The sequence below is a fragment of the Dendropsophus ebraccatus genome, chromosome 2, assembly GCF_027789765.1.
Source record: "Dendropsophus ebraccatus isolate aDenEbr1 chromosome 2, aDenEbr1.pat, whole genome shotgun sequence".
Classification (NCBI taxonomy): domain Eukaryota; kingdom Metazoa; phylum Chordata; class Amphibia; order Anura; family Hylidae; genus Dendropsophus; species Dendropsophus ebraccatus.
In genome coordinates, this window is record NC_091455.1 from 44152968 (window position 1) to 44170287 (window position 17320).

The window sequence follows — 17320 nt, forward strand, 5'->3', positions numbered from 1 at the left end:
GTTGTTATAAGCTGTGAATATGTTAAGGGCTGCTGGAGAGCTAGGCTCGAAATAAAGGATTACACATTTCCCCAGAGACCGCTCCCTTTCATTTGATTTTCTGTGATGCACGCATCTTATTTTCATTCAAAATCTCATCCTGTGTAACAAAAGGCTCGGTTAGGAGTACAAAAACTGGAAATTTGTGACATTTGTATTATAAAAGACTAAAAAAAAAAAAAAAAGCAACAAAATGGGATCCCCTATGCGGTGGGTACATTACATAGATACATATATATTTAGGGATATGGATGGGGAAGAGATTTGCCTGCAGTCCTCTCATTTATTAAACAACCACTGGCGGTGTATACTTGTATGAACCGGGATTCATCCTGTGTTATCTTGTTCATATTTTTTTTTTTTTTTGTATGAAATAGAAAGAACACTATATAAATGTAATAAGGAGATCAAGGCGGAATATCCTAAAATACGGCATCATGAATAGTCAGCTTCTTATTTGGAGCTTAGTCAAAGATAATAGGGAATCCCGAACGTAATGTTATCATGTGAATCACTGCCAATAGTCGTGGAAATGTAAGATACACAAAGGGACTGTCTGTATACAATCTGTGCTTACAGTTTATTGATAGAATACAGGAGAGTGGGGAAGGGAACATATATAGCAGCCATATATATCATAAAGCAAAAATCTACACCAGGAAGGCTAAGAAAATGTTACTTGTGGACACCATTACTAAACTGGTTAACTATTAAACAATGTTGTGTCAAGGAGGGGGATTTATCAAGGTCAGTTTAGTACCGGGAAGCTTCTATTATAGCTCCATATGGTTTGGTAAGCATCTTTCCCAGGACCCTGCAAATCTCTCTATGGTATGCAATGCTATGGTATGGTAACACGGGGGAGTATTCTCTATGTAGATACCATGTTCGCCAGCCCTTAAGTTCTCCATGGTTTGTTACCTGGCTTTCCTGGGACCCTGAAAGGCAAATCTCAGCTGTGGATCTATCATTTCATTATAGCTTCACAGTTTTAGATCTATATTGAAGATGGCGCCAGTCAGAAACTACATTTCCCATCGTGCATCTTCCTGATTGGTCAGTTTGCGTACTCGCCCCCTTAGCTTTCTTTCCTGCCCACTGCATTACTATTGCATAGTAAACACAAGACTGTTTTTTGACTGATTTTGCATCACATCACCCCAATATGTATTCCATACTAGCTGATGATGTAGCAGAGCTGATGCGTGCATGGTGTAGCTATGTGCTGCATAACGGGCATCTGTTTACCAGGGGGTGTAGTGTAGGTTTAGATCTCTGCTTGCTGAGTGTAAATAAAAACATTCTAGTTCCATCCAGACTCTAAGGACATCCATTACACTTACAATATACAAAGACAGAACTATACCTTTTTATGTTACAGAGACCTAGGCTCAGGGACACATGTAAGTCTATGGAAGCAGCACATTCACTAGCGGTCATCAGGTGCAGATGATGTCTCCTGGGGGCCGGGTTACCCAGTCAATAGACAGCTAACCTGGTCCCAGAGAGGAGATCACATGTCCTGTGTACAAAGGGAGGGAGCAAGAGGAAGCAGTGTGTTGTCAGAATGCACACAGAGAAGATGATTTTAGATGTCCAGAGCAGATAAGAATGAGGAAAAAAACAGGGAAGAGGGATCGTTTAGAATATTGTTTTTGTTACCTAGATAAACCCTTTAACCAAATCACGCAAAGAAAATGATAAATTTGCTCCTAAATCTGTGGTCAACGGTGTAGCTAGACAATGCCGGAGTTCAGGGAGCTTTAGGAAGCTGGGTAGTTTCACTCAAAAGAAGGCTCCAATAACCTGTGGTAAAACTTTCCACTAATGATAGATATATATATATATATGTGTAAAAAGCATTGTGAGAACAGTATATTGTATGGGCAGTAGACTGCATGAATCCCAATATACATAGATGCCATCTACTGTGCCACAAAATACATAGATATTAGCTACAGTGACATATATACAGAGATGCCATCTACTGTGCCACAATATACAAAGATGCCGTCTACAGTGACATAATAAACATAGATGCCATCTATTGTGCCATAAAATACACAAATGTTAGCTACAGTGACACAATATACAGATATGCCATCTACAGTGACACAATATACAGAGATGCCTTCTACAGTGACACAATATACAGAGATGCCATCTACAGTGACACAATTTAGAGAGATGCCATCCACTTTGCCACAAAATACATAGATGCCATCTACTGTGCTACAAAACACATAGGGCCACATGTATCATCCGGCGAACGGATGATTTTTGGCGGAAAGTGCCGATTTGCGTATTATTTTATACGCAAATGGCCGATTTGCGAATAAAATATTCGCAAATCGGCACTTTCCGCCGAGTACGCCAGGGGGCGGAAAGGGGGCGGAAAGTAGGTGGGAAGTGGGCGGAACGGAGGGCGCGGACTCAGAGTCCGTGCGATTTATCATCCGTTCCGCCCAAATGTACGCCGAAAACCTACTCCAGTCCTCAGCTGGCGTAGGTTTTCGGCGGTGCGCACCGGCGCGCACAGGATTTATGTACAGGCAGTCCGCCTCTACATAAATCCCCGTACCGCCGGAGCTGCGGGGGCATTTTTAAGTCCGGCGTAAAAAACGCCGGACTTAATAAATGCCTCCCATAGATTCCATCTAGATGCCACACACCACGGCGCCTAAACATACTGTAGCTGCCCTTCTATTTTATCGTTTATGTTTTAAATTTGGGATATCAGACAAAGCAGGGGCAAGAAAGATAAGACATAATGTGAAATCCCATTTGCTGTTGATGTGGTCTTAGTTTGGATTTTATGCTTAGTGACCCTTTAAGTCTAAAGCTCTGCACAAATTCATTTTATAATATATTTTTATAGGGTGTCAGATCTTTCTCTGAAACAGATTGCTCGATCCCCAGCTTCTGCTGTATATGGATTTATAAGGCTCCTACTAACCTGACTGGATGCGGTAGAAAATTCACATGTGGTGTGCACCCCTTTAAAAGCCACTGCAGGTAGCCAACTTGCACTAGGGCCATATGAAGAGAAGTTCAGTTCAGCAAGAAACCTCATGAAGCTGGCCCGTTCTAGCTATGGCAGAAATCCCCCTGAAAGAGCAGTTATGTGAAGCAGATGACCCCCTGCTGTCAGGATTAATATCGGGCACAGCAGTTGTAACACTTATTCTTTATCAAGCAGAGAATGAAAACCTAAAACATCTGTAGTCTTCGTTACTAATAATCAGTCACTTGTTAGAAAATAATAATTCTGGTTATCAATTCTTTGGTTATAAATCAGCAGAGCAGATTTTTCAGGAGAAAGGGAGAGGGGCTTGTACATGGGGTCCCTCATGCAGAAGCTTCTGAAGTCCACACCAAATCCAAGCTTTCAGGGGTAAATTGTACTAAATTCACATTAATATTAAAGCAAAATCCCAAAATATTTCCATAATGGCCCTTTAAGAAGAAAAGTGTCAGAAAATATCAGCTACACCCTGGCATTGTTTTCAGACAGGGCATGTGTTCCTACGTCCTACTGTGCCAAACAGGCAGATTATTGGCCTACGTAAAAAAAGCAGCCCAAAAGGGTAGGGAAATGGCACTCACCGGATCTTCATCCTTTATTAATTTTACACACAAGCAACTTCATGGCAGGTAAACAGGCATGCCAACACCCACAAGAAAACGGTTATAGCCTTTTCACACACTCAATTGTGCTTCTTCAGACCTGAAGGGGTTGGAAGAAGCCCACATGATTGTGTGAAACAGCTGTAACCTTTTCTTGTGGGTGCTGGTATCCCTGTTTACCTGCCATGAAGTTTCTTGTGTGTAGAATTAATAAAGCATCCGGTGAATGCCATTTCCTTATCCTTTTCTTGAGCTGCTACTGTAGGACTTGTGTTTCTGGGACTGAGCATTGCCAAATGCATTGATCTAGTGTCCTTCATACATATGGAGTATGGTGAGAACGATTAAGTGCAGTGTCGGCTGCTGTTCCTAATTGGGTCTGTCTACGTAAAAGAGCCTTTGATCAGCCAATGAAGATGAATGAATAGCGGCCGCAGAAAACCCTGTCAGTGTACACTATGGAGCAAGCGGCTCTGGCCGCACGCTCCATTGTGTGCAGTGGAGAGTACTGATGCCGGCATACACGGATGCTCTGCATCAGAACTCAGCGGCAATAAAAATCATCTTTTCTGAGACCAGCGCTAAAGATCCTCTTTTCTGAGACCGGCCATTCCGTGACCCGGCCAGTCTCATACAGCGTCTGAACACAGCCTAACACTGTATTAAATTATTTTAAATGGGGTTATCTCCTGTTAGAAAAACATGGCCACTTTCTTCCACTCTTGTCTCCAGTTCAGGTGTTGTTTGCAATTAAGATCCATTCACTTCAATTGAACTGAGCTGAAAACCCCCATCCAAACTGGAGACAAGAGTCAGTCTGTTTCTGGAAGAAAGTGGCCATGTTACTTTAAAGCTGAGCGGTATTGCAATCTAAATATTTACCATCTATCCATTGAATCATGAAAAAATTCCACTGTTAAGGGTCCAACCACTGTGTCCTCAACCAATTGGTGGAATGGGTAATCTTGATCTTACATTTGATTGAAGATGTATGTACCTCTATATTTCTGTTACAAAAATGTTAAATAAATTCTTTAAAAAAAAAAAAAAAAGGAAAAATTGTTGAAGATAAGTTCTGCTATGTAAAAGAAGAAACTGGATTCCTTCAGCTCATAAAATTCCTACAACTTTATTGGACATCTTTAAAATAACCGACTTGTTGCAAACCTGTCCGATTCTTAATCATGGCATCTGAATCAGAGAATATCTGACATATTAGACTCCTATGGGGTTGCCATGGAGCCAGGATCAATACTTGAGCTGCATGTTTTATTGGGGAGCACGAGAGTGGCATCGCTGGCAGGCGGCAAGCGAAGGGGCAACTCCCTTTGTGCTCTAGTCAACATTTAATGCACCTAGAAGCTTAGAAAGGTTGGCCAAGCGCTGACCAAGCTTTCTTTTATTCACATACTCTATGTAAAGTCAGGGTTGATGGAAAGAGTCATGTCATGGACCATAGTGATCTACCCGCTGATTCTCATATCATTCATCATACCATACAACAAATTTCTACTAAGCATCACTAATCCTACTCAAAAACGAGCACGTCCTAAAAAAGCACAGGATTTCTTGGAACATACCCCTTGTGATATAAAGTAAAACAGCAAGTAGTAAAGAACCTGCTGTGGTGTGAACAAGCAACAACCAAGCCCAATTACATTGTAACTTATTTATTTTACGTAACTTTCCAAAGATGATCGAATCTTCTTGCCAGTTCTTCTATTCCCCCCGATTCTTTTGTGCAACTGCTGCATTAACTGTTTTCTGTTGGAAAGTTTTCTCCTATTAGCTCAACATACATGGGTCATTACATTATTTGTTAATTTACTACGCAGCGGTGCTTTGAAAGAGAAAGAGTAAACAGCCGCTTAGCCGACATAAAGAATCGATTAGTGGTCGCCATCTGGATCAGCTCTTAAGAAACTGGCTGCCATATGTTTCGGCCAACACGACAAAACAAACTGTTTTATATTGTCACCACCTCCAGCTCTGTTTTATGTATTGTACCAGCTTTAATAGACTTATGAAATGGATTAGAGGCTGTTTCACTTGTGCCCTACTGCTAGATCGAAAGGAAAAGGAAGGGGGGGGGGGGATGTGAAGAAAAAAAAATTGAACCTACAGAAAGGTTTTAAAACAGCGAACATCACTCGGAACAGAACACTCCTGACAGCAGCAAATAAAAGAGGAGCGGTAATTGTTCCATGTCCTTGTTACTGTGTTTATTAATCTGTAAAGGCTTTAATTAAAGTCATTCTTATCACGGCTAAGACGGCTGCAATATCAGAGAAAACAATGGGAAATTAATTTACCATGTAAGAGATTAACAGCATCTAAAATCGGATTCTTCTACTGTACGATTTCATAAATAACACATCCATAAATACATATAGGTTGCTGTTGGAAAAATAACGTATCGGGTTCAAATGAAATTTAGGAATGTTAATCTCTTTTGCAGCTGCTATTTTTGTTTTATGGTATTTTTACAGCTGTTTTTAATTTCTTTTAAGAAACACTAAACCTTTAGGAGAATTCCCCTGCGAGCAGCCGCAGTACAGATAATTGGTTTCATTGCAATTCAGATTATGAACATCATTTTTCAGTTGTTACTTTCTAACTCCATATACGGCCAAATCTGTAAGCCATTTTCTTCATTTCTGCTACCTCAAAAAAAGGCATAAAAATGACACGAACGACACAGTCACATTATTCAATTGTCTCTAAAAGTATTTACCTATAGAGGATACTTAGGGAGAACCTCAAAACTGTGGCTAAGTACAAAAACATCTATTATTTTGCATAAAAATATGTGCGGTGCGTTGCCAGGCTTAACAATGGCTTCTGTGCGGAGTCTCGAATGTCACGAAACAGAAAAGTAAATGCAGAGCAATTTAAATGGTTCAATAAATTTGCTCAAAATAGCAGAATGCGTTACGTTAAAATGTATGCTACAGCTCCGGTTATAATCACCCTGCGTGCCCTTGGTTGGCTTTTATGCCGTTGATTATTTTATTTTTCAAGTTGGGGGGAAAAAAAACACTTTCATAAGAAGCAGTTAAGAGCTCAAGGTTAGCAAATATCTCATGCTTTACTGTGGAAATTAGCGAGGATAAATTATACAACACACTTATTCCTTACGTTTCTACAACAACGGCAAAAGGTTGATGTGCATAGAATATGTAAGATTTTATGTTTAAAGGGACAAAACTTTGCAGAAGTTACAGTCCAAGCCGAAGGCATAATGTGAAGCTCCTGAACCCCAATGTAAAATTTGTAAGACCCCCCCTCCTGATTTCTTTTATCCACCATGGGTAGTTGCAATACAGGTGTTGGTAAATGTGGTAGAGACGACTGGTCTCCTTTGGCCCTATATCAGGCTCCAGGTCCTCGCTGTATCGGTTACACATGCACACCCTATAACTACACCTCTGAATGTTTTAAAGTGGGAAACCCTGTCATGCTTAGAAAGCATGTGATAACACCAAAAGGAAAAAAAATGCCACCAGAAGGGCTAAACTAGGGGTGGGGAACCTCCAGCCCTTGAGACATCCCGATGCGGCCCGCAGTTCTCTGTGATGTGCACTGCTCTGGTAAAGCAGGAGCTGGCACGCAGACCATCCTCCTGTGTCTGTGAATGCGACCGCAGCCAGACACAGGAGGATGCTGTGCGTGCCAACTACTTCCCTACCAGAGCGGAGCATGTCTACTTGCTCCTGCGGGCCGTGCACGATGACGTAATTTCATTGCGCGCCGCCTGCAGGAGGAGACAGGCACAGACTAGGGAAGAGAGAGAAGCGGACCTCGGCAGCGTGGGAGTGGAGGAAAGTTGAGTGGGATGTTTATTTTTTTACTTGGTACAGTCACTGGGGGTTAACATCAGCTACCAGGGGCATCAGTGGGGGTTAACATCAGCTATCAGGGGCATTAATAAGGGTTAACTACAGCTACCAGGGGCATCACTGGGGGTTAACATCAGCTACCAGGGGCATCAATAAGGGTTAACTACAGCTACCAGGGGCATCACTGGGGGTTAACATCAGCTACCAGGTGCATCACTGGGGGTTAACTCTAGCTACCGGCATCACTAAGGATTCACATCAGGTACTAGAGGCATCACAGAGGGTTAACTACAATAGCAGGGGTATTAGGGGGGGGCAATACTTTGCCTTGCCCTAGGTGCTGCCAACCCAGGCTACTAACTGCCGCGCACAGTATGTGGCCCTCAAATGATTTTATAAATGTCTTACTGGCCCTCGACAGGGAAAAGGTTCCCCACCCCTGGGCTAAACCATCACTCTAGATATCTGAAGTTAAGCCTAAAGTTCTGCAAATGTTGTATGGTGCATTTAGAACCAATGTTCATAGGGTTCACTCACATTAATTTTTCTCTTTCCACCACATCCTGGTAGGTTCTTGACTACAAACTTCTAGATAACATTTTGTCATGTTAAAGCCATGATACCAAGGTATTGTAGTACTAGAGATGAGTAAACTTATAGTAAATTAGGGTTTGCCCAAACACGATCGCTTGCCATTTGACTCTTGCAGCCTGGAGAAGATGGATGAAGCCCTAAGGCTCTAACTATGTTTTCCAGGCAGCCGTAGGGCTGCATCCATCTTCTCCATGCAGCAGGAGTCAAAATCCGAGCGACCTGGTTCATGCAAAACTGAACTTACTGTAAGTTTGCTCATCTCTTTTTAGTACCCAGAATACTGCTTGTGTTTGATAATTGCTACTCTCTTGTTTTTGCATTGTGAACAAGGAATAGGAAATAAAACTGTCCATTTTACACAACGTCAGCATTCATGAGATAGTAAAGTCGTGTAAGCACAGGTGAGGTGGGGACAGTCTAATTTCCTATTAATCACAGGTTAATCTGATTGTCTTTTTTTTTAACTGAACACATGGGCCATTACATGTGTACTGGCATTGTTTTCAAATCTGTATTCTTTTTATTTACCAATGTTTAGTTTTGCTATTTTTTACATTTTTGTTATCTTCCATTATGTCTTTGAACAAAAGGAAAAAAAAAGAAGAAGAGGAAGAAGAAGAAGAAGAAGAAGAAGAAGAAGAGGAAGAAGAAGAAGAAGAAGAAGAAGAAGAAAACTGCGTACTTACCTCCCCTAGTTGTCCACCTCTACCATTCTGAAGTCTCTTCTGGCCCCTGCTTTCCTTGCTGTCCTCTTCTTCTATTTTCCAATGACATATCATGTGGGCAATCAATGAGATTAGCGGGCATGAAAAACCACTGGAGGACGGCAGAAAGAGAAGGACAGCAGTCGAAACTAGAAGACTACAGAACCACAGTGGTGGGGGGCATTGGTGGAGGTGAGTATGCTTTTTTTTCTTTAATTCACTGAGAAGCATATAACAAGCATTATTTCTACCTAGAAACCCCCTTTAAATTAAGGCATGGTAATATTGTTCACAACTCCTATTAAACATATACACACTAAATCTAAATCACTCTCTTTATAAGCAGAAGTGTCCAGTGGTAAATTAAAACTGTACAATAGGTATATATCAGGGAATGCATGTCTATACTGTCTTAAAGAACTAAGAAAACAATCCTGGAGGGGCCTCTTTATGGTTTAAATGACAGTGGTCTAGCTGCAATAAATATTGATGGGAATATTGATGTCTCTATGTACAGTGGATGAACACGATCACTCGTAAAACATGTTGTAGATATAGGTTACAAAGAGCAAATCACTAGTCATGTCAGAAAGTCATAATTAACTGACGCACACACTACATGTAAAAGCCTTAACATGACAGAAAATAGGCAATCCACATTTATCAAACGGAAAAGGGAAATATATGATGCTAGCAGGGTAATAAGCTGAGAATTCATACACTAAAGAAAATGAATAACTTCACACAGACACCCTCATTAAAATAGATTATATCCAATGTATGTTTAAGCAGTGTCAAGCAAATCATGGGGTGCTTTGCTGCTGGACCCCAACAATCAGCTGCAATCAATTTCACTGCAGCGCCACCACAGGAGAAATCAGGTATTACACAGTGCTTACTGGGCTGTAATGAATGGTCATGCAGGTAGCTCCAGGGCAGGTCCCTGGGGTCTAGCAAACAGAAGGGGGCTCAGATACCAGAGCATCCCTTTCATATGGATATATGCTTTCTATTTTGAACTTTATAGAACATCAGTTCCCTTTCTGGTTCCTTCTTGTCCCTTTCTTCAAATGATGGTTATAGAAAGAGAGGAAAGGTTACAATCCAGCATAGGCTTTAGGTTGCCATCTTGCTCTCCCTAGCTGCTACAAGAAGAAGCGCTGGAGGCGAGTTTTGATTCTTTTAACAAATTTAGTTCTACTACATTTGTGTACTCTACTCTCAGTCTACTCTATTATATTATGCCGTAGATAAAGCATTAGATTGCGTCCTACGGTGTCTCATGGCGGATCAATCCAATATTGGTTACCAATGACAAGGTTTCTGGCCAAACCATAAATTAAATATTGAATGACCAATTTATTTCTGACAAAACATCTTTGCAGCAAACATGCATTCTAATAACAACAAAATCTTTGGGTGTAAGTAAATATCTGCTTTATTAAGATTGTATTACATGCATCTCAATTTTTCATTAACCTGTGATTTTTTTTTTTCCAGCCTAATACTGAAATACAAGAAAGGGAATGAAAGTAGCATGCAGATCTTTAATTGTATTACTTGTACCTGCTTTATGAAAGATGAGGATCGTGTATGCACTCAGATAAGATTACACATTGCCAAAAGATTATTATTAAAGGAAATCATATTAAAGTAGCATTATAGGTGGGGGACGCTACCCATCTCCCAAATGGCAGCAAACAGCCTGGAAATGAAAGGAATCATTATTAATGCTGCTCAGCCTAAATCCAACATTTCTTATTGTTTCTTTGGACATGCTTATGAGAGCTGGTCCTCCTTTTTTTCTATCATACCTATCATTACGTGAACACATTCCTAATCTTTTAAGGAATTGTCAAAAACTTTCAAAAAATGGCTTCATTCCTGCCCATGGATGGTTTCTGATACTGCCGCCCCTAAAGAATTAGGAAACTCAGAAATAAAAGAATTAGGAACAGCCTTAGGCCTCATTCACACGTTCAGTGATTTTTCTGGGCCGCAAAACCTCTCGCTTTTTTTTCTTCTCCTGGATCCGTGAAAAATCATCCGTATTTGCATCCATTTCCGTAAAATGTGAACAGTACTAGTTTGTAAAGATTTGATCTGTGTTTTTTGCGGACGTCCCGAATGTGACATCTGTGACGTCCATAAAAATTACAGATCCCATAGACTTCTATTGGTAATCTGTATCGCAATCACAATCGGCACTAGGATATGTCCTTTTTTAGTGTAGAACGGATCAAAATTAACACGGACCATGTAAATAGACCAATATGAATCAATGTGCTTTAAGTTGAACCGTGATTACAGATCCGGAATTACGGACAACTTTACCGGACGTGTGAATAAGGCCTAATTCCTCCACGCTGCCTCATCCAGTGGTTCCTGGGTCTCTGCTTCTTACTGTTTCCTCAAAACTTTTCAACATGTTAGAAATCCATAGGAAAACTTTATATTTCCAATATGTTTCATTACTTATCTAGCACTGTGTTATAACCTGTAATACAGTCCAGAGCTGTGTTTACAACTTATCTAGTAGATAGCGCAATTGGTCAAGACTTGCTGTTGCTATACCGCTCTTACTGTAAAGACTACTTTTCGGAGTTAAAAAGAAAAGTTGACATGCTCTATACACTAAGCCATATAGGAGCGCTAGGGGATTCCAGTTCTGCCGAATTCTAATGCAGCTATTTATTAGAAAAGTCTATAATACAAACTAGAACTCAGGATCAGCATACGTAAAAATAGTGTTTCAGGGTCCAATCACACGTACAGGATAGGTTGCAGATTCGAAGCTGCAGATATCAATGTAACTGAATGATGAAGCACAGCATCAAATCTGCTACAGATCCTTTACATGTGAATGGACCCTTAGGATAGGTTCACTCGCTGTAAAATAACGGCCACCATTTTAATTTAAAATAACTCATGTTGTTTTTCAGTCTTCAATGATTTCCATTAAAATCTATGGAAACAACGGTCATTAATGTTCGTGTCATTGATTTGCGGTCGTTATTGAGCAAACAGCGGCCGCTATTTTACATATGTATGTGTCAAACAATGGCCATTATTTGATACTCAAAATAACTGCTGTGGTTTTGAGTATCAAATAACGGCCATTGAAAATCATTGTGTGAACATAGCCTAAAAATGAACATGATTAACTTGTGCTTGAAAAACAAACAGCAATGAGACACTCTGTGATCAATAACTTTTGACATGTCTGATGACATGTCAAAAGTTAGTTTTAGTGATAGGTACACTTTAAAGGGGAACTATCAGCAGGATAGATGAATCTAACCTGCTAATATCCCCTTATAGTTTCCCCTGAGGAGAAAGATATGTGTGTGTTACCTTCCTCCTCGGCGCCGGTCCTGCACTGTTAGTAGGAGTCATCTTTGGTCTGGTGCACAGTTAGGAGCACAGCATCTGGCTCGCCCACTCCACTGATTATCATTAGAAGGAGTGGGACAATGACGCGGGAGAATAACACTGCTCCAGAGGGAAGATTACTCAGACTAACAGTGCGAGATCGGGCCGAAGAGGAAGGTAACACACATACCATCCTCCTCAGCATCCTGGCGCTATAAGGGGCTATCATCAGCAGGTTAGGTTTGTCTAACTTGCTGATAGTCCCCCTTTAACTTGATGCAATTTACAGCCAGTAAAAACATGGCTACAAGTCTGAACATCTTGCTCTCTGGAGTCAGGCCAGGTATCAGCCTATGGAAGTCCAAGGGTGTTAAGTGATTTGGTAGGTTACTTCTGTTTTTCATTAGGTGTGTACTGAATTGCCCACAATAGACGTATAATAGCATATGTATCAACTGCAATAATGTAATTAAAAGGTAAAGCAAATAAAACAATACATACTCTCTTTCCTCCGTCAGGTGCGTCAAGAGTTGGTGTTGCTCACAAATTTTCTGCCCTAGGTTTTCACTAGCAAGCCTGTTAAAACATAAGAAGTATAGTTTAGGATACTATAACTGTATGTATTACCAGTATCAATACATTTGCAGTCGTGACACTGTGCCTGTGCCAACACCATCCAATGAATATGGAGAATTCTGGAAAGACATAAAGGGGGAGATTTATCAAACATGGTGTAAAGTAGAATTGTCTTAGTTGCCCCTAGCAACCAATCAGATTCCACCTTTAATCCTTTGAAAAATTATAGGTGGAATCTGATTGGTTGCTAAGGGCAACTAATACAATTCTATTACACTAGATTGATAAAACTCCCCCATAGACTTTAGCAAATGGTGCAGATCTTAACCAGTGCTCTTAGGGTACTATTACACCAAGCAATTTTCCGACGACTAACGATTAACGATCTAAACGACCGCTAAGGCAAACGACCCGAAATCGTTCGCCCAAGTACACGAAACGATGATCGTTATTTATGATCGTTCTTGCGGTCGTTTAGTCGTCACTATTGCGTACGTTTCAGCTGTGAATTCTTTTTCCACCGAACGATGTGCGAACAATGAGCAAAAGATCAAACGATAAAAATAGGTCCGGATCCTATTAAACGATCAACGATTTCTCGTTGGTCGTTTAATTGTTGCCTGCTATTACACGAAATGATTATCGTTCAAATCCGAACGATTTAACGATTTTTCGAACGATAATTGTTCGAACGATAATACCACCCTTAGTTTCTCACAGCTTCCTTTACATGGTATCTCAAGAGTTACATAACCCAGTTTGATCAGTAGACTGGTAGCAAAACATATTACCAGCACCTAATAGGAAGCTTGGAATACTTAGCAGCCATTGCGCCCTGTATTAAAGAGCGCGGGTGGATCCTCATGGATATTTTGCACTTGAGTGACCTCCTCTATATAACAATGTGTCTGCCTCCTGGTGGAAACTGATATTGTAACCTGCCCTTGTATCCCTCGCACACACACAGCCTTTTTCAGAGGGATGTGTTAATATGCCATGGTTATATCACTGAAGGTTGATATAAGAATAGGGCTTACTCCTTCAAGTATCTAAGTGCTGAAATTCTAATACAGTCTCTATGTCATTGAGGCGCCTGAAGGAAGGGACCTTGGGGACTGCGCTATCTATATGTTGAGTCTATTGAAGTGTATTGAAGTGTACTGTATGTGTTAAGGCTCAGAGTTCTTGTATGGATGTGCATGTGTTAAATCCATAGACATTCAAGCAGCGCTCTGCCCAGGATCATGGCTCAGGGACTGCACTGACACAGACTGACAGCTTCAGAAATGTAGGCATAGAAAAAGGCTCTGTTCTTATATCCCGGAGACTCTTAACAGGAACTTCTTCGTACATGTCATGAATATTGGAATCCAACTACTACTGCTCATCATGGATCCCAATCCAAAAGCCCACTCTATTGCCCATTTTACGCTGTACTACAATCTGCAGTGAAATAGTGAAAAGCAATGGTGAAAATCTTCAAACGGTTAAACCGCATTTACAACTGAGGCAAATTCTAATAATATTTGAAACGTATCCTTTATGTATGCAGAGCTAAATTTACTTACAATCCACCCTGAGGCAAAAACTGCAGTGGAGTGAAAGTTACCGAGGGTTATGGAGCGACATCATCTTAGTTCCTTCAAAGGCAAAACTGCTGATGTCGGCCATAAAAGAAAGGAAACTATCTGATGCAACAATCTTAATATAGTTTAAGTAATCAGAACTTCCATAGAACACAAATCGACAACAATAAATATAACAATATGAAATAAAAAAAATGGGAGGGTTCTTTGCAGTAAAAGCGGAACATAATTCTAGTAATAGCAAATTTAGAATTTAGGATCACTCATACCCAGGACCTATCTTTGTCATGTTTTTTATTCACCTGCTCTATATATAGTAAAATATACACTAAAATCCTGAGCAGTGCAGAAATAAAACACTAGCCCAGTATCTCTCTTCAGTATTCAACACGTACACACAGTATATATGGAGTAAGGAAGACGCTAATACTAAGGACATAGAAACCTCATTAGGTAAAATAGGATGAAGCTAGATTAAGGGGAACCAGTCATGTTGAACATGATGTCTGATCTGCCATCATCCTATTATAAAGCAGGAGGAACTGAGCAGACTGATACATGAGACGTGGGAAAAGATTCTACATCACTTATGATTAATGAATGTAATCTGCTCTTTCTACGCTTAGGAGTCCAAAAGGTGTCAAACTCTGTGACAATTTTTCCTATATGACTCTGCATACAGAAGTAGCTGTCAGTCAATTATAAGACCTCCCACTGGACTTCTTTTTATTCTTAGTGGGCGGTCTTACTGGTGACTGACATCTAACTTTGTAAGCAGAATCATCCAGGTGAAGGCTGTCTATCACAGAGTAGGACCACCCACTGGACTCTTAAGTATAGGAAAAGATTTTAATTAATAAAATATATATATGATAAGCTAATGTGAATTATTACTGAATTATTACTGTGGTAAGTGCACTTTAAAAATGTGTACAGTGTCTACAGTACAGGCATTTCCTATTACCTATTCATAGGTAGGCTATGGATTGATGAATAGCGCTCCCACCAATCAGCTGTTTGGCGCACTGAGCTATACAGTGAATGGGGCTGGAGGCTGTGTGCCATTCATAGTGTAGTGGTGGTGCTGGGTAACTGCAGATCACCTTCCATGGAAGTGAATGGGAGCCGAGCTGCAGTTACCTAGTGTCACTACCATACAATGAACCGTGCGGGGCTTGTGGCTCGGTTCGCTGTGTAGTGCGGGGCTGCTGTATAGTGATGGGGTGCTGATGTGAGCACATTATAGGTACGGGTCATCAATTATATAGTCTCACAAAACCTATTTATGTCTGAAGGTCATGTGAGTCATGTCTCCTACACATGGCTGAACTATATATTTCTACAGCTTCTGCGTTTTAAAGGGCCCTATTACAGGACCCATAGTCTTTTACAGGGCTCTTCTGTAAGGTTCACCATGTCCCTTAGCACCAACTGTGAAATCTTTGGCTCTGGGCTCCAGCCATCTCTCATCTATTGATGTGGATCAATAGAAATCACAAAGGCACCAGACTTAAAGGGGTTATTCAGCGCTACAAAATCCACAAATGACCACTTTCTTCCAGAGACATCATTACTCCTATCTCCAGTTCAGTTCTTCACTTCACTGGAACTGAGTTACAAAACCAGCACCCAAACTGGAGACAAGAGTGGTGCTGTCTCTGGAAGAAAAAAAAGGGGCCACCCCCTGTTGTTTCCCTATTTATGTTCCAGTATTGTCAACAGAGTGGGACTTAAGGGGCTACCTATCAGGGTGGTGTGGTGCTCTCCCCATCATGGAGGCACCCCGTGGCAACAGGCTAGAGATATCTGGCTATGCCGTGCTTTGAGACTCGCCGCTGAGGCTCCACGGACTCTTCTTTTGCATCTGGAAGAAAGTGGCCATGTTTTTGTTGCGCTGGATAACCCCTTTAAGAGTTGCAAGAATACATATTCTGTACTGTGGTGTCATATGCAAAAGAAACAATAACAGGAAAGGCAACATTTCGACCGTTAATGGATTGAATAAAGTTACTTGATGGCCAGAATACTACCTTTCCTTGCATATATATTAAGTAATAATACAAAAAAGAATATAGAGTCTATATGAGCCCATTGTCATTTCTTATTGTTGGGAGTCTACTGTATCTATGTATGGCTTTAAAGTAAATGTATCAGCAGGTACATTCGCTTCAAGTTCTGCATATGTATAGAATTGGTGCCGGTGCTGCGGTCCTTTTTTTTTTTACCGTGGCCCAGTTCCCATGCACAGCGCCGCTAGAATCAATGGAGCCGCATCATAGAGGGGCGGGGATTTCCTCCCACTGGGGGTGGCTCGGTCCACCTCCAGTGCTTCCACCCGGGATAGAACAGTGCTGTGTGCGGAAACGGGCTGTGGTTGAAAAAAAAAAAAAAAAGGACCGTAGCATCGGCTTTCCCGTGTCGGGCCCGTTCTATACATGTGCAGAACTTGTACTGATGGTACATTCGCTTTAACTTCAAATAAAATTAAAACAGTAAAAAAATCTTGCATGCTTTATTAGATGATACACTATGGAGGAATTCACATTGCTCGAGCCCCTGCTACTGCCATTGTTGCTGCCGATTGCCTTTATTCTTTTCAGTGAAAAAAAAAGCAAGCCAAAATAAAACTATATGCGTGTATTTTACATGTGGTTCCACTTGCATAAAACAAACACTGCTTCATTTTGTCAGATTTTTCAAGTGATACCTAATGTGCTTACCCCATACAGAGAGGTCCCTAAAGAGGATGCAGTAAGCTCTTTATCATTGCTACCTGGAAGCACACAAATGTGCAGGAGTCCCGGTATGATTTATTAGGATAAGTGGGATTCTCTATAAAATAGCCTATGCATTGGATGAATAGACTAATGCTAATAAAGCCGCCCGCTAGTGTCAGCTTCTTATATGGTACGTATGTAAGGAACAGTGATGAGAACAAGACATGCCCCATTCCTATCCCTGTTTTGTGTTCCATTTCACATAG

The 17320-nt window shown here is 40.9% G+C and overlaps 1 protein-coding gene across 4 annotated transcripts in view; it reads right to left on the minus strand.

The window, feature by feature from the left end:
- Positions 1 to 17320, minus strand: part of LOC138783143 (polyamine-modulated factor 1-binding protein 1-like) — a 279398-nt gene that overhangs the window by 39926 nt on the left and 222152 nt on the right. For all 4 annotated transcript variants that reach the window (XM_069957440.1, XM_069957441.1, XM_069957443.1 and 1 more), the window contains exon 22: positions 12677 to 12751. In XM_069957440.1, coding sequence (XP_069813541.1) covers positions 12677 to 12751 — 75 coding nt within the window. The remainder of the gene's footprint in view (positions 1 to 12676; positions 12752 to 17320) is intronic.